Source organism: Amblyraja radiata, chromosome 28 (genome assembly GCF_010909765.2).
Source record: "Amblyraja radiata isolate CabotCenter1 chromosome 28, sAmbRad1.1.pri, whole genome shotgun sequence".
NCBI lineage: Eukaryota > Metazoa > Chordata > Chondrichthyes > Rajiformes > Rajidae > Amblyraja > Amblyraja radiata.
In genome coordinates this window covers 23220160-23235311 of record NC_045983.1, presented here as the reverse complement: position 1 = coordinate 23235311, position 15152 = coordinate 23220160, and the positions used below count along the sequence as shown (strand labels likewise).

At 40.5% G+C, this 15152-nt stretch overlaps 1 protein-coding gene across 1 annotated transcript in view; it reads left to right on the top strand.

Moving 5' to 3' along the window:
- The window catches only part of eln (elastin), a 122993-nt gene that overhangs the window by 42071 nt on the left and 65770 nt on the right, over positions 1–15152 (top strand). Inside the window, exons 15-24 of the mRNA XM_033046078.1 lie at positions 1347–1472; positions 5197–5232; positions 7192–7311; positions 8448–8483; positions 9375–9554; positions 10491–10526; positions 11140–11199; positions 13270–13317; positions 13675–13710; positions 14205–14351. Coding sequence (XP_032901969.1) covers positions 1347–1472; positions 5197–5232; positions 7192–7311; positions 8448–8483; positions 9375–9554; positions 10491–10526; positions 11140–11199; positions 13270–13317; positions 13675–13710; positions 14205–14351 — 825 coding nt within the window. The remainder of the gene's footprint in view (positions 1–1346; positions 1473–5196; positions 5233–7191; positions 7312–8447; positions 8484–9374; positions 9555–10490; positions 10527–11139; positions 11200–13269; positions 13318–13674; positions 13711–14204; positions 14352–15152) is intronic.

The following is a 15152-nucleotide window of genomic DNA, read 5'->3' as shown; positions in this document are numbered from 1 at the left end:
ACTTTCCAGACGCACTTTTCATTAAAATCAACCTAATCAACTTTACCAAGTTCCAGCCTAGCCCTTATCCAAGCCTCACCCTCTAACACTTCATTCATTTGCCCTTTCCAATTTCCTAAGAGTAGGTCAAACTGCCCTCTCCCTTGTAGGGGCCTCTACATATTGGTCAAGGAAATTCCAATTGTCTAAGCCCTTGACACTATGGCTGTCCCAGTCCACATTGGGAACATTAAACCCCCCCCGCTGTTACAACCCTATTAATCTTGCAGCTGCTTGCAAACTTCTGGCATATTTGTTCTTCTAATTCCCGTAGACTATTTTTGGGCCTAAGCTGCACTTGGAACAAGGTGATCATCCCTTTTCATTTCTCGCCTCCATCCGTATAGGTTCACTGGACGAACCATCATTAATGTCATCACAAACGATTGCAGGAACATTCTCCTTAATCAGTAAAACAACACTCCCTCCTCTTTTACCCCCATCTCTATCTCAACTGTAGCACCTGTACCCTAGAAAGTTAAGCTGCTGATCCTGTTAAATTGAGAAATAATCTATATTGGTTTTCAAAAGAGTTCTGCAATCTCGTCAGTGAAGGGATGTATTATCAAATATTAAAACATGTTATTACTATTATTATTTTTTTTATTTTTTTATGAGAACATACAACAGTACAGCATATGAACAAGCCCTTCGGCTTGTAATGTTTGTGTCGAATGTAATGCCAAATTGAACTAATGTTTTCTCTCTGCACATCATCCATGTGGGTCCATTCCTGCTGTGTATCTATCTGTGGCTATCAAAAAGCCCCTTAAATGTCACTATCGTATCTGCTTCCACTGCCATCCAGAAACCTACCACTCTCTGTGTAAAATACTTTTTCTGGGGGTCTCCTATAAACATTCCCCCTTTCACCACAAAACTATGCCATCCAGTTTTTGACATTTAATGTAAAATTAATTGGATAACACTCCTTTTAACAGATGAAAGACTGAAGTGAATGGTAGAAATGACAAGGGGGATAGTGCTTATCATTTCCATTTTTTCCGAGGGCAAACATTTGAAATACCTTAATATCTTTCATCGTACTGTATATATTTACACAATCAATTTGCATAATTGTCATGTCCAAAATTTAAACAATGGAATAAATTGCTCTTCCTCATCAAATATAAATTCTCATTTAAGCAACTGAAGGTATATGAACTTAGCCACAATCCAGAATCTCTTCTTAATAGTAAATATAACTATGATTGGTCACATTATTGTTAAGAAAATGCGTTTAACATTGATACCGTGCAATTCTGTGAGCATTATTGAAATGTTTTTTTTCTTGTGTGAAATTCCAGGTGGCGTTCCAGGAGGGGGGCTTTCAGCTGGAGGCGTCCCAGGCGGCGTTCCAGGCGGCGTTCCAGGCGGCGTTCCAGGGGGGGTTCCAGGTGGTTTTCCAGGGGGTGTTCCAGGGGGTTATCCTGGTAATTTATTTTTTTAACCTTTTCAAAGTAGTTTGACAGCAATTGAAATGTTTGTTTTATTTGTTTAACTTGGCGTTTCAGATTTAAGTAAACCAAATCATTAACAAAGAAAATTATTCACTCCAATTCCGTTCTCCTGGAAGTAAAGACTGCTGAGTCTTTACAATGCTGCTTGAGATTTTTTTTTCTCAGCATTTTGAATTGGCCTGTTGCAACGAGGTAATTTAAGTATCCAAATGAATGTAGAAGCTCTTTGAAGGTATCCGTGCTTCTCAGGTGTACATTGTCGTGCTTCTCACAAGTAGCTGGGAAAATAAACAAATGCTTTCAAATCAGTACCTTAAGGTAATAGACGTTGTAGTCTTGGCGAGCTCATGCTCCCTCGACCTGGAATAATTGACTGTGAAGTGCCGCCCCGACTACCTGCCTCTCGAATTCACCTCAGTTATCCTGACAGCAGCCTACAAGCTTCCCCGTGCAGACATTAAGCTTGCACTGAACGAACTGTACTCAATTATCAGCAGCCAGGAGACATGAGCCCTGGTCATAGTTGCTGGAGGCTTCAATCAAGCCAATCTCAGGGGCGTTCTACCAAAGTACTACCAGCATGTCTCTTGTCCCACCAGAGGCCTGAACAATAAATAACGCCTACCGCTCTGTCCCTCAGCCACATTTTGGGAAATATGATCACCTAGTTGTGCTTCTACTCCCTGCCAGCAAACAATAACTGAAGCAGGAAGATCCGGTACAGAGAGTTGTTCAATGCTGGTCAACGGACACAGATGATATCCGCGCGACTGCTTCGAGTCAGTAGACTGGTCCATATTCAGGAATTCTGCAGCCAACCTGAATGAGTACGCCACTGCCATGACAGCCTTCATCAGCAAGTACGTGGAGGGGTGAGTGCCGACGTAAACAATCCGAGTGTTCCCAAACCATGGATGAACCGGGAGGTATATTCACAGGTAAAGGCTAGGTCTGCTGCACACAAGTCAGACGATCTTGAGCAGTACAAGAAAGTCCCCTATGATCTTTGCAAAGCTATCAAGGATGCCAAGAGACAAAACTGGGACAAACTTGAGTCCCAGTATAATTATTAGGACACACACAGAATGTGGCAATGTTTGAATACTATAACTGGCTGCAAAGTGAAGTCAGGCAACATCCCCGTTGCTAATGAGCCCTTCCCTGATGATCTTAATGCTTCCTATGTTCGTTTTGAGCAGGTCCTATAATGCAATGACATCCGTCCCTTTAGATTCGATTGCTCTTTGCAGAGTCACTGTTGCAGAAGTTAGATCAGCCTTCCTGAGGGTCCTTGGAAAGCAACTGTCCCAGACGGAGTCCCTGGCTGCGTCCTAAGAAGCTGCGTGGACCAACCGGCGGAGGTATTTACGGACAACTTTAATCTCTCTCTACTCCATTCTGATGTACCCACCTACTTCAAGAAGACCACTATTATCCCAGAGCTGAAGAATGACAAGATCTCATGCCTTAACGACTACTGTCCAGTGGCCTTGACATCCACCTTCTTGAAATGCTTTGAGAGGCTAGTTATGAAACGTATTAAACCCAGTCTACCAAGCATCCAATGATCCACTGCAGTTTGCATTACCACCACAATAAGTCCACAGCTGATGCCATGTCCTTGGCCCCACACTCATCCCTGGAACAAATGGATAAGAGAGATACCTACATCAGACTTCTATTCATAGATTACAGCTCTGCTTTTAACACTGTTATCCCATGCAAGCTCATCACCAAACTTGTGGAACTTGGAGTCAGCACTCATCTCTGCAACTGGAGCCTCGACTTCCTGACCAACAGACCCCAATCAGTGAGAATAAGGCACAAATTATCCTCTACAATAATCCTCTACACTGGTGCTCCACAAGGATGCCTTCTCAGCCACCTTCTTTACTCCTTGTACAGCCACGACTGCAGCCAAGTACAAATCCAATTCAATTTACAAATTCGCGGACGACTCTACTGTTGTGAGCCGGATATCAAATAATGATGAGACGGAGTACAGGAAAGAGATTGAGAACATCGTGATCTGATGTCAAGGCAACAACCTTTCTCTTAATGTCAGCAAGCTAAAGGAGATAGTGATCGATTTCGGGAAGTGAATCGGTACACAATGCATTGATGGTGCCCAAGTAGAGATTGTTGAAAGCTTCAAATTCCCAAGTATCACCAGCAATTTGTCCTAGACCACCCATATCAGAGCAATGGCCAAGGAAGCACACCAACACCTCTACTTCCTGAGAAGGCTTAACCAGTTTGGCATATTCCTGAACAACTCACCAATTTCTACAGATGTGCTGTAGAAAGCATTTTATTGGGATGCATCTCAGCATGGTTTGGGAACAGTTTCATCCAGAAACACAAGAAAGTGCAGTGATGAATTCCCCTGGCAGCCCAGCTCAATGGATACCCAAGCAACTTTTGCACAATACCTTGTGAATGGTAACAATAGCTATCAGAATTTATTTTATGTCAATTTCTCTTTCATATCTTAAATTTGGAGATGGAATCTGTTTAATCTGCAATTCATGAATTTTGAATATGCCTTTACTCATAGACTGCTCTGTTTCATCAAATACTACCTGATTATACATATTTGAGAGTGCGGATGGCGCTAGTATTGTTTGCCCTAATTGCCCTTCTATCGAGAAAACACGTAAAAATAACCAACTTTGGTAATCTGGACTCATATCAGGTTTTCTTTCAAGCTCACTGGGGTATCAATGGGCCAAAAGTATCTTTATGTTATCTATTATCATCTTTATCTTTACTTATTAGTTGATTTCAGTCACCAATACAGATGAAAAAATATTTGATTTTAATTAAATAATTAAATTAAATGGTGTACAATTTTGGTCGCCTAATTATAGGAAGGATGTCAACAAAATAGAGAGAGTACAGAGGAGATTTACTAGAATGTTGCCTGGGTTTCAGCAACTAAGTTACAGAGAAAGGTTGAACAAGTTAGGTCTTTATTCTTTGGAGCGCAGAAGGTTAGGGGGGGACTTGATAGAGGTCTTTAAAATGATGAGAGGGATAGACAGAGTTGACGTGGACAAGCTTTTCCCACTGAGAGTAGGGAAGATTCAAACAAGAGGACATGACTTGAGAATTAAGGGACAGAGGTTTAGGGGTAACATGAGGGGGAACTTCTTTACTCAGAGAGTGGTAGCTGTGTGGAATGAGCTTCCAGTGAAGGTGGTGGAGGCAGGTTCGATTTTATCATTTAAAAATAAATTGGATAGTTATATGGACGGGAAAGGAATGGAGGGTTATGGTCTGAGTGCAGGTAGATGGGACTAGGGGAGAATACGTGTTCGGCACGGACTAGAAGGGCCGAAATGGCCTGTTTCCGTGCTGTAATTGTTATATGGTTATAATTCCAGATGTATTTAATTGTTCAATTTAAATTCTTCTACTGTTGTGATAGATTTAATTTCCTGTTCAATGGTCCAGACCTCCAGCAGCCAATCCAGTAATTTAATAATACCATAATAGCCAGGTTTTTATGAGGTAAAAACAAACATGATCCATGTAAGTTGAGAGAATTTGTGGACACATTTAATTTTCTAATTCCAATTGTAATTATATGGTTTCCATTATTAGTTTATTTAAACAACTAACCATTTAACATTAATCATTTTACTCTGTATGTATCTGATCTTGTTCTGCACATGCTAATTCTATGACATTGCAGGTGGATACGGAGCAGCCAAGGCAGCTAAATATGCAGGTAAATCTTCCTAGTTTCTAAATTTAGTCAATGTCCCCTGAATCTTGAGGAAGCTAATTAGGGCAAATTCTTATGCTCACTCTGATTCCATGCCATTGCTAAGTGTTTAGTTTATTTAAGAGATACACGGCAGAAACTAGCCCTTCAGCCAACCAGCAATCCTCACATATTAACACTATCCTACATACACTAGGGACAATTTACAATTATACCAAGCCAATTAACCTACGAACCTGGACGTGTTTGGAGACCCCGGAGAAAACCCACGCAGGTAACATAGAAACATAAAAAATAGGTGCAGGAGTAGGCCATTGGGCCCTTCGAGCCAAAACCACCATTCAATATGATCATGGCTGATCACCTAAAATTAGTACCCCGTTCCTGCTTTTTCCCCATATCCCTTTATTCCTTTCGCCCTAAGAGCTAAATCTAATTCTCCCTTGAAAACATCCAGTGAATTGGCCTCCACTGCCTTCTGTAGTAGAGAATTCCACAGATTGACAATTCTCCGGGTAAAAACGTTTCTTCTCATCTCAGTCCCTTATTGTTAAACTGTGACACTGGGTTCTGGTCTCCCACAACATCAGGAACATTTTTCCTGCATCTAGCCTGTCCAATCCTTTAAAAATGTGTATTGTTTCCATAAGATATCCTCTCATCCTTCTAAATTCCAATGAATTCAAGCCCAGTCGACCCATTCTGTAATTATATGTAAATCCCACCATCCCTGGAATTAACCTGGTGAACATATGTTGCACTCCCTCAACTGGAGGACCTCCTTGCATCTAAACTCAAATCCTCTGGCTATGAAGGAAAACGTGCCATTAGCTTTCTTCTCTGTCTGCTGTACCAGCATGCTTACTTTCAGTGACTGATGCACCTCCCCTTTTCCTAATCTGACACCATTCAGATAATAATCTGCCTTCCTGTTCTTGCCACCAAAGTGGATAACCTCACATTTATCCACATTGTACTACATCTGCCATGCATCTACCCACTCACACAACCTTTCCAAGTCAACTTGCAGCCTCATAGCATCTTCCTCGCAGCTCACACTGCCACCCAGCTTTGTGTCATCCGCAAGCTTGGAGATGTTACATTTAGTTCCCTCATCTAAATCGTTAATATATATTGTAAATAACTGGGGTCCCTGCACCGAGCCTTGCGGCATCCCACTAGTCACTGCCTGTCATTCTGAAAAGGACCCGTTAATTCCTACTCTTTGCTTCCTGTCTGCCAACCAGTTCTCCATCCATGTCAATACCCTGCCCCCAATACCATGTGCTCTAATTTTGCAGCTAAAATCTTGTGTGGGACCTTGTCAAAGGACAAAACAGGGAGAGCATACAGACAGGCACCCATAGTCAGAATTGAACCCAATGGAACTGTAAGGCAGCAACTCTACCGCTGCGCCAGCGTGTTGCTCTATGTGTTAATTTGCAAAATATTTTTCACTTTGAAGGATGCCTCTTGTCCAGTGCAGTGATGTAATATCAAATAGCAATAAATTATATAAATGATATGAAATTATTGATAATAATCCACCAAATAAATATAAAATCAACAGTGGAAGAGAATTGAGGGACAGATCTGCTGTTCAGACATTTATCATATGATTATATTCACTGACGCCTCTAGTCATTGGAGCAGATAAATTCTTTGATACTGGGAAAACATTTATGGGAATGATGAAAAACTTGTAATAATGTTATTACCATCCTAAGCCATTTATTTTACAGATTTGAAAAAATAAATATTTTTCATCATGCTGCATATATTTTCACAATTTGTTCACTTGATTATTACATCCAGAATCCAAATATTAGAATAGACTGTTCTGTCTCTCTGACATGATTTCTAGTAAATTTAAAATGGGATTTACCAATGAGATTTAGCGCTAATCTCATTGAATTCTGTGAAACTGTAGATGATTGAATCACTTCTCTGCTGATATTCCAGGTGCTGTTCCAGGAGGATATACTGGACTTGCAGCTGGAGGTGTTCCAGGGGGTGTTCCAGGGGGTGTTCCAGGAGGATATACTGGACTTGCAGCTGGAGGTGTTCCAGGGGGTGTTCCAGGTAATTCTATGTTATTAATGATAGTTTTGATGCCTACTTTCCTTTCCACTCGAAAATAGACTTTACATTTTTATCGCTGATGATTGACACAAAAAGCAGGAGTAACAGCGGGACAGGTAGCATCTCTGGAAATGTTGCCATATCCCTAACAACTCACCAAATTCTACAGATGTGCTGTAGAAACCATTTTAATGGGATGTATTTCAGCATGGTTTGGGAACAGCTGCATCCAAGACCACAAGAAATTGCAGTGAATAGTGGATGCTGTCCAGACCATCACACAAACCAAACTTCCTTCCATGCACTCCTTTTTTAACCTCACGCTGCCTTTGCATGGCCACCAGCATAATCAAGAATGAGTCTCACCCTGGTCACACCCTCTTCTCCCCTCTCCCATCAGGCAAGAGGTTTAGAAGTGTGAAAATGCACACCTCCAGATTCAGAGACAGTTTCTTCCCAGGTGTGATCACGCAATTGAACCTTCGTATCAACAACTAGGAGCGGTCTTGAACTACTATCTACCTTATTGGAGACTCTTGGACTATCTTTAGTTGGACATTACAGGGCATTATCTTGAAGTAAACATTATTCCCTTTATCATGTATCTATACATGATAAAGTGAATGGCACTAGTAGTACTGGCATTGTTTGCCCTAATTGCCCTTCTACTGAGAAAACACCTTTAAATTACCCACTTTAGCATATCTGTGTCAAAAGTGTCTTTACATTATCTATTATCATCTTTACTTATCCTTACTTATTAGTTGATTTCACAGTCGCCAATACAGATGAAAAAATATTTAATTTCAATCCAGATGTATTTAATTGTTGAATATAAATTCTTCCACTGCTGTGGTAGATTTAATTTCCTGTTCCTGGATCTATGGTCCAGACCTCCGGCAGCAAATTCCGTAATTTAATTAATACCTTAATAACCAGGTTTTTACAAGGTAAAAGCAAACATGATCCATATAAGTTTAGAGAATTTGTGGATACATTTAATTTTCTAATTCCAATTGTAATTATATGGATTACATTATTAGTTTATTTGAAAAACTAACTAACTTTAACGTTAATCATTTTACTCTGTATGTATCTGATCTTGGTCTGCACAAGCTAATTCTATGACATTGCAGGTGGATACGGAGCAGCCAAGGCAGCTAAATATGCAGGTAAATCTTCCTAGTTTCTAAATTTAGTCAATGTCCCCTGAATCTTGGGGAAGCTAATTTGGGTAAATTCTTTTGCTCACTGTGATTCCATGCCATTGCTAAGTGTTTAGTTTAGTTCAGAGATACACAACGGAAACGGGCCCTATGACTCACAGAATCTGTGCCAACCAGCGATCCACGCATATTAACACTATCCTACATACACTAGGGACAATTTACAATTATACCAAGTCAATTAACCTACAAACCTGGACTTGTTTGGAGGCCCTGGATAAAACCCACGCAGGTAACATAGAAACATAAAAAAATAGGTATAGGAGTGGGCCATTCGTTGCGCCAGCGTGCTCTAGGTGTTAATTTGCAAAATATTTTTCACTTTGAAGGATACCTTAATAATATTGCCCAGTGTAGTGATGTAATATCAAATACCAACAAATTATAAAAATGATATGAAATTATTGAGAATAATCCACCAAACAAATATAAAATCAACAGTGGAAGAGAATTGAGGGACAGATCTGCTGTTCAGACATTTATCATATGATGATATTCACTGATGCCTCTAGTCATTGGAGAAAATATATTCGTTGATACTGGGAGAACATTTATAGGAATGGTGAAACACTTGTAATAATGTTATTACCATCCTAAATCATCTATTTCACAGATTTAAAAAATTGAAAAAATTGTTTCATCATGCTGCATATATTTTCACAATTTGTTCACTTGATTATTACATCCAGAATCCAAATATTAGAATAGACTGTTCTGTCTCATCTGACATGATTTCTAGTAAATTTAAAATGGGATTTACCAATGGGATTCAGCGCTGATCCCATTGAATTCTGTGAAACTATAGATGATTGTATCATTTCTTTGCTGATATTCCAGGTGCTGTTCCAGGAGGATATTCTGGACTTGCAGCTGGTGGTGTTCCAGGAGGTGTTCCAGGGGGTGTCCCAGGAGGATATACTGGACTTGCAGCTGGAGGTGTTCCAGGGGGTGTCCCAGGAGGATATACTGGACTTGCAGCTGGAGGTGTTCCAGGGGGTGTTCCAGGAGGTGTTCCAGGTAATTCTATATTAATGATAGTTTTGATGCTTATTTTGCTTTCCGCTCGAAAATAGACTTCACAATTTTTTCGCTGAAGATAGACACAAAAAGCAGGAGTAACTCAGCAGGACAGGCAGCATCTCTGGAAAGTTTGGCATATCCCTAACAACTCACCAATTTCTACAGTAGCGCTGTATAAAGCATTCTTTTGGGATGCGTCTCAGCATGGTTTGGGAACAGCTTCATCCAAGACCACAAGAAGTTGCAGTGATTTGTGGATGCAGTCTAGACCATCACACAAACCAGACTCCCTTCCATTAACTCCATTTGCATCTCACGCTGCCTTGGCAAGGCCACCAGCATCATCAAGGATGATTCTCACCCTAGTCACACCCTCTTCTCCCCTCCCCTATCAGGCAAGAGGATTAGAATTGTGAAAATGCACAACTCCAGATTCAGGGACAGGTTCTTCCAGTTGTGATCATGCAATTGAACCATCCTATCAACAACTAGAGAGCGGTCCTGAACTACTACCTACCTTATTGGAGACTCTTGGACTATCTTTAGTTGGATTTTACAGGGCATTATCTTGCACTAAACGTTATTCCCTTTATCATGTATCTATACACTGTGGTTGGTTCGATTGTAATTATATGTTGTCCTTCCGCTGACTGGATAGCACGCAACAAAACCTTTTCACTATACCTCGGCACGCGTGACATTAAACTAAACTAACAAACTAAGTACGTTATTTAACAAAACTTGCTGAGTACAAATTGCTTGAGTGCAGCAATCTGGACAGACATGGCTCCTGCCAATGTTTGGACAAAGAAAATCCTGTAAATTGGAGCCTCCAGAGGAAACCCTCTGAGAAAATTGTTCTCTTTCATATTTCCAAGTGGTAAGGGCCAAGCATTTACTCTGAGTTAACTTTTTAATTCTATGTCTTTGCAGGAGGATATGCAGCAGCCAAAGCAGCTAAATATGCAGGTACATCTAATCATAGTCAATTGCCCCATGCACCTTGTGAAAACAAATCGATACAAACTCTCAAGCATACTCTGTTTGCATGCGATTAGAGTCACATACAGCATGGAAACAGGCCCTTTGGCCCAACTTGTCCATGCCAACCAAGATGTCTATCTACATTAATCCCATTTTCCCACATTTAGCCTGTATCCATTCCTTTCCTATTATATATACTGTGAATGCTGCCTCTACCACCTCCTCTCTTCGTTCCATATACCCACCCTCTATTATTACCATCATAAGCCTTTTTTTTCACAGATTAAAACAATTACATTTTTGTCATCATGCTGCATATATTTTCACAATATGTTCACTTGATTATTACATCCAGGATCCAAATATTAGAATAGACTGTTTTACTCATTTGACATGATTTCTGACATCTGAATAGAAAGTGAAAATATTTAAAGTTCGGTCACACATCAGAATCACTACTTAGAGTAAATAAAAGCAGCAATGCACCTTTGTGATTGCTTGTAAATTTAAAATGGATTTACCAATGGGATTTAGCACTAATCCCATTGAATTCTGTGAAACTATAGATGATTGTATCACTTCTCTGCTGATATTCCAGGTGCTGTTCCAGGAGGGTATTCTGGGCTTGCAGCTGGAGGTGTTCCAGGAGGTGTTCCAGGTAAATATATCAGTTATTAATGATATTTTTAATGCGTATTTTGCTTTCTACTAGAAAATAGACTTTACATTTTTATCACTGAAGATAGACACAAAAAGCAGGAGTAACAGCCGGGACATGCAGCTTCTCTGGAATGTAGGAATGGGTGCTACATTCCTACATTCCAAATAGGTTTAGAATGCAGCAATCCTGAACGGACATGGCATCTGCCAATGTTTGGACAAAGAAAATCCTGTAAATTGGTGCCTCCAGTGGAAGCCATCTAAGAAGGTTGTTCTCTTTCATTTTTCCAAGTGGTTTGGGCCAAACATTTAGTCTGATTTAACTTTTCAATTCTATGTCTTTGCTGGTGGATATGCCGCAGCTACAGCAGGTAAATATGCAGGTACATCTTATTTTCTTAATATAGTCAATTGCCCCCTGAAGCTTGGGAAAACAATTCCATACAAACTCTCATGCTTGCTCTGTTTTCATGCTATTCGAGTCATACAGCATGGAAACAGGCCCTTTCACCCAATTTGTCCATACCAACCAATATGTGACATAGAAACATAGTAAATGCAGTAGGTGCAGGAGTAGGCCATTCGGCCCTTCGAGCCAGCACCGCCATTCAATATGATCATGGCTGATCATCCAGAATCAGTACCCTGTTCTTGCTTTCTCCCCATATCCCTTGATTCCGTTAGCCCTGAGTCCTATATCTAAACTCCCTCTTGAAAACATCCAGAGAATTGGCCTCCACTGCCTTCTGTGGCAGAGAATTCCACAGATTCACAACTCTCTGTCTGAAAAACGTTTTCCTCATCTCAGTCCTAAATGGCCTCCCCCTTATTCTTAAACTGTGACCCCTGGTTCCGGACTCCCCCAACATGGGGATCATTTTTCCTGCATCTAGCCTGTCCAATCCCTTAATAATTTAATATTTTTATCTATAAGATTCCCTCTCATCCTAAATTCCAGTGAATATAAGCCCAGTCGATCCATTCTTTCATCATATGTCAGTCCCGCTATCACGGGAATTAACCTAGCGAATCTACACTGCATTCCCACAATAGCAAGAATGTCCTTCCTCAAATTAGGAGACTAAAACTGCACACAATACTCCAGGTGTGGTCTCACCAGGGCCCTGTTCAACTGCAGTTGGACCTCCTTGCCCCTATACTCCAATCCTCTGCTATGAAGGCCAACATACCATTAGCTTTCTTCACTGCCTGCTGTACCTGCATGCTTACTTTCAGCGACTGATGTACAAGGGCACCTAGGTCTCGTTGCACCTCCCTTTTTCATAATCTGACATCATTCAAGTAATAATCTGCCTTCTTGTTCTTGCCACCAAAGTGGATAAACTCACATCTATCCACATTATACTGCGTCTGCCATGCATCTGCCCACTCACCCAACCTTGCCAAGTCACCCTGCAGCCTCATTGCATCCTCCTCGCAGCTCACACTGCCACCCAGCTTTGTGTCATCCACAAACTTGAAGATATTACATTTGATTCCTTTGTCTAAAACGTTAATATTTTTTTGTAAATAACTGGGGTCCCAGCACTGAGCATTGCGGCACCCCACCAGTCGCTGACTGTCATCCCGTTAATTCTGGATCTTTGTTTTCTGTCTGCCAACCAGTTCTCTATCCATGTCAATGTCATATTTACCTGCTGTAGCTGCGGCATATCCACCAGCAAAGACATAGAATTGAAAAGTTAAATCAGACTAATCTCTTATGTGTGAGCTTATCAATGGCTTTTTGAAAGTCCAGATACACCACATCCACATCATGCTGCATATATATTCACAATTTGTTCACTTGATTATTACATCCAGAATCCAAATATTAGAATAGATTGTTTAGGTCATCTGACATGATTTCTGCCATCTTATTATTAAGTGAAAATATTTAAAGTTCGGTCACACATCAGAATCACTTCTAAGAGTAAATAAAAGCAGCAATGCACCTTTGTGATAGCCAGTAAATTTAAAATGGGATTTACCAATGGGATGTATCGCTAATGCTATTGAATTCTATGAAATTATAAATGATAGTATCACTTCTCTGCTGATATTCCAGGTGCTGTTCCAGGAGGATATAATGGACTTGCAGCAGGAGGTGTTCCAGGTAATTCTATCAGTTATTAATGATAGTTTTATCGCATATTTTGCTTTCCACTCGAAAATAGACTTTGCATTTTTCCCACTGGAGATGGACACAAAAAGCTGGAGTAACAGCGGGACGGGCAGCATCTCTGGTGACAAGAAATGGGTGACATTTTGGGTCAAGTCCCTTCTTTAATTTTTTATCGCTGCTGCAATTAGATTAAAAATGCAGCAATCTGGACAGACATGGCACAAGAAAATCCTGTAAATTGGAGCCTCCAGAGGAAGCTCTCTGAGAAAATTCCTCCTTTTCATTTTTCCAAGTGGTATGGGCCAAACATTTACTCTGATTTAACTTTTTAATTCTATGTCTTTGCAGGTGGATATGCTGCAGCCAAAGCAGCTAAATATGCAGGTATATCTTAATTTCTTTATATAGTCAATTGCCCCCTGCACCTTGGGAAATTATTCCATACAAACTATCATGCTCACTCTGTTTGCATGCTATTAGTCATAGTCATGCAGCATGCAAACTGGCCCTTTGGCCCAACTTGTCCATGCCAACCAAGATATCTATCTACATTAATCCCATTTTCCTGCATTTAGCCTGTACATCTCCGGTCCTTTCCTATCTGTGTATTTATCCCGATATACTGTGAATGCTGCTTCTACCACCTCCCCAATTTGTTCCATATACCCACCCTCTGTTATTACCAACATTAGCCATTCATTTCACAGATTAAAAAATTTAAATATTTTTAATCATGCTGCATGTATATTCACAATTTGTTCATTTGATTATTACATCCAGAATCCAAATATTAGATTAGACTGTTTGGCTCATCTGACATGATTTCTGAGTTCTGTGAAATTATCGATGATTGTATCACTTCTCTGCTGATATTCCAGGAGGTGTTCCAGGAGGATATTCTGGACTTCCAGGTGGAGGTGTTCCAGGAGGTGTTCCGGGAGGATATCCTGGACTTGCAGCTGGAGGTGTTCCGGGAGGATATCCTGGACTTGCAGCTGGAGGTGTTCCAGGAGGTGTTCCGGGAGGTTTTCCTGGTAATTTTTATCAGTTATTAATGATATTTGTGAAGCATATTGTGCTCTGCACTTGAAAATAGACTTTACCTTTTTATCGCTGCTGCAATTAGATTAAAAATGCAGCAATCCTGCACAGACATGGCACCTGCCAACGTTTGGACAAAGAAAATCCTGTAAATTGGAGTCTCTGGAGGAAGCCCTTTGGAAAAAATTGTTCTCTTCCATTTTTCCAAGTGGTTGGAGTCTATAACAACTTTGTTAGGAATCAAGTAAAGTTCTTGAGTGAAAAAAGCTTTTTTAAATATTTTGAATTAGTTTGTTGCAATAATGGCTGTGCCTTTGGAAATAACTTTCTTTTGATAAGATTTCAAATATATATATATATTTAAAAAAAAGATAAAGGTCCCAGTAGACACCACGGACTGTAGGTGCTGGTTTGCAGAAAAAGACACAAAGTGCTCGAATAACTCAGTGGGCCAGGCAGCATCTCTGGAAGACATGTTTTGACAATATTTTGGCCTGGAACCCTTCTTCAAACTGATTGTAGTAGAGGGGAGAAAGCTGCAAGAGAGGTGATGACAGGGCAAAGCCACACAAGTGACAGGTGGTTACTGGTTGAGGTTTTTTGATGAGTAGATGGTTGGACAAAGACCAGAGATGAAAAGACAAAAGTCGGAAAAGAGGTAAGGAAATAAGGAGTGAAGAGGCGTGAAATGTGAAGCCAGAGGAAGGAATTTAGGTGGAAGGAGGCAGAGGATAAGAGACAGGAGGGGGACGGGCTGGATTGTGGGGAAAATGGGTGCACATCCA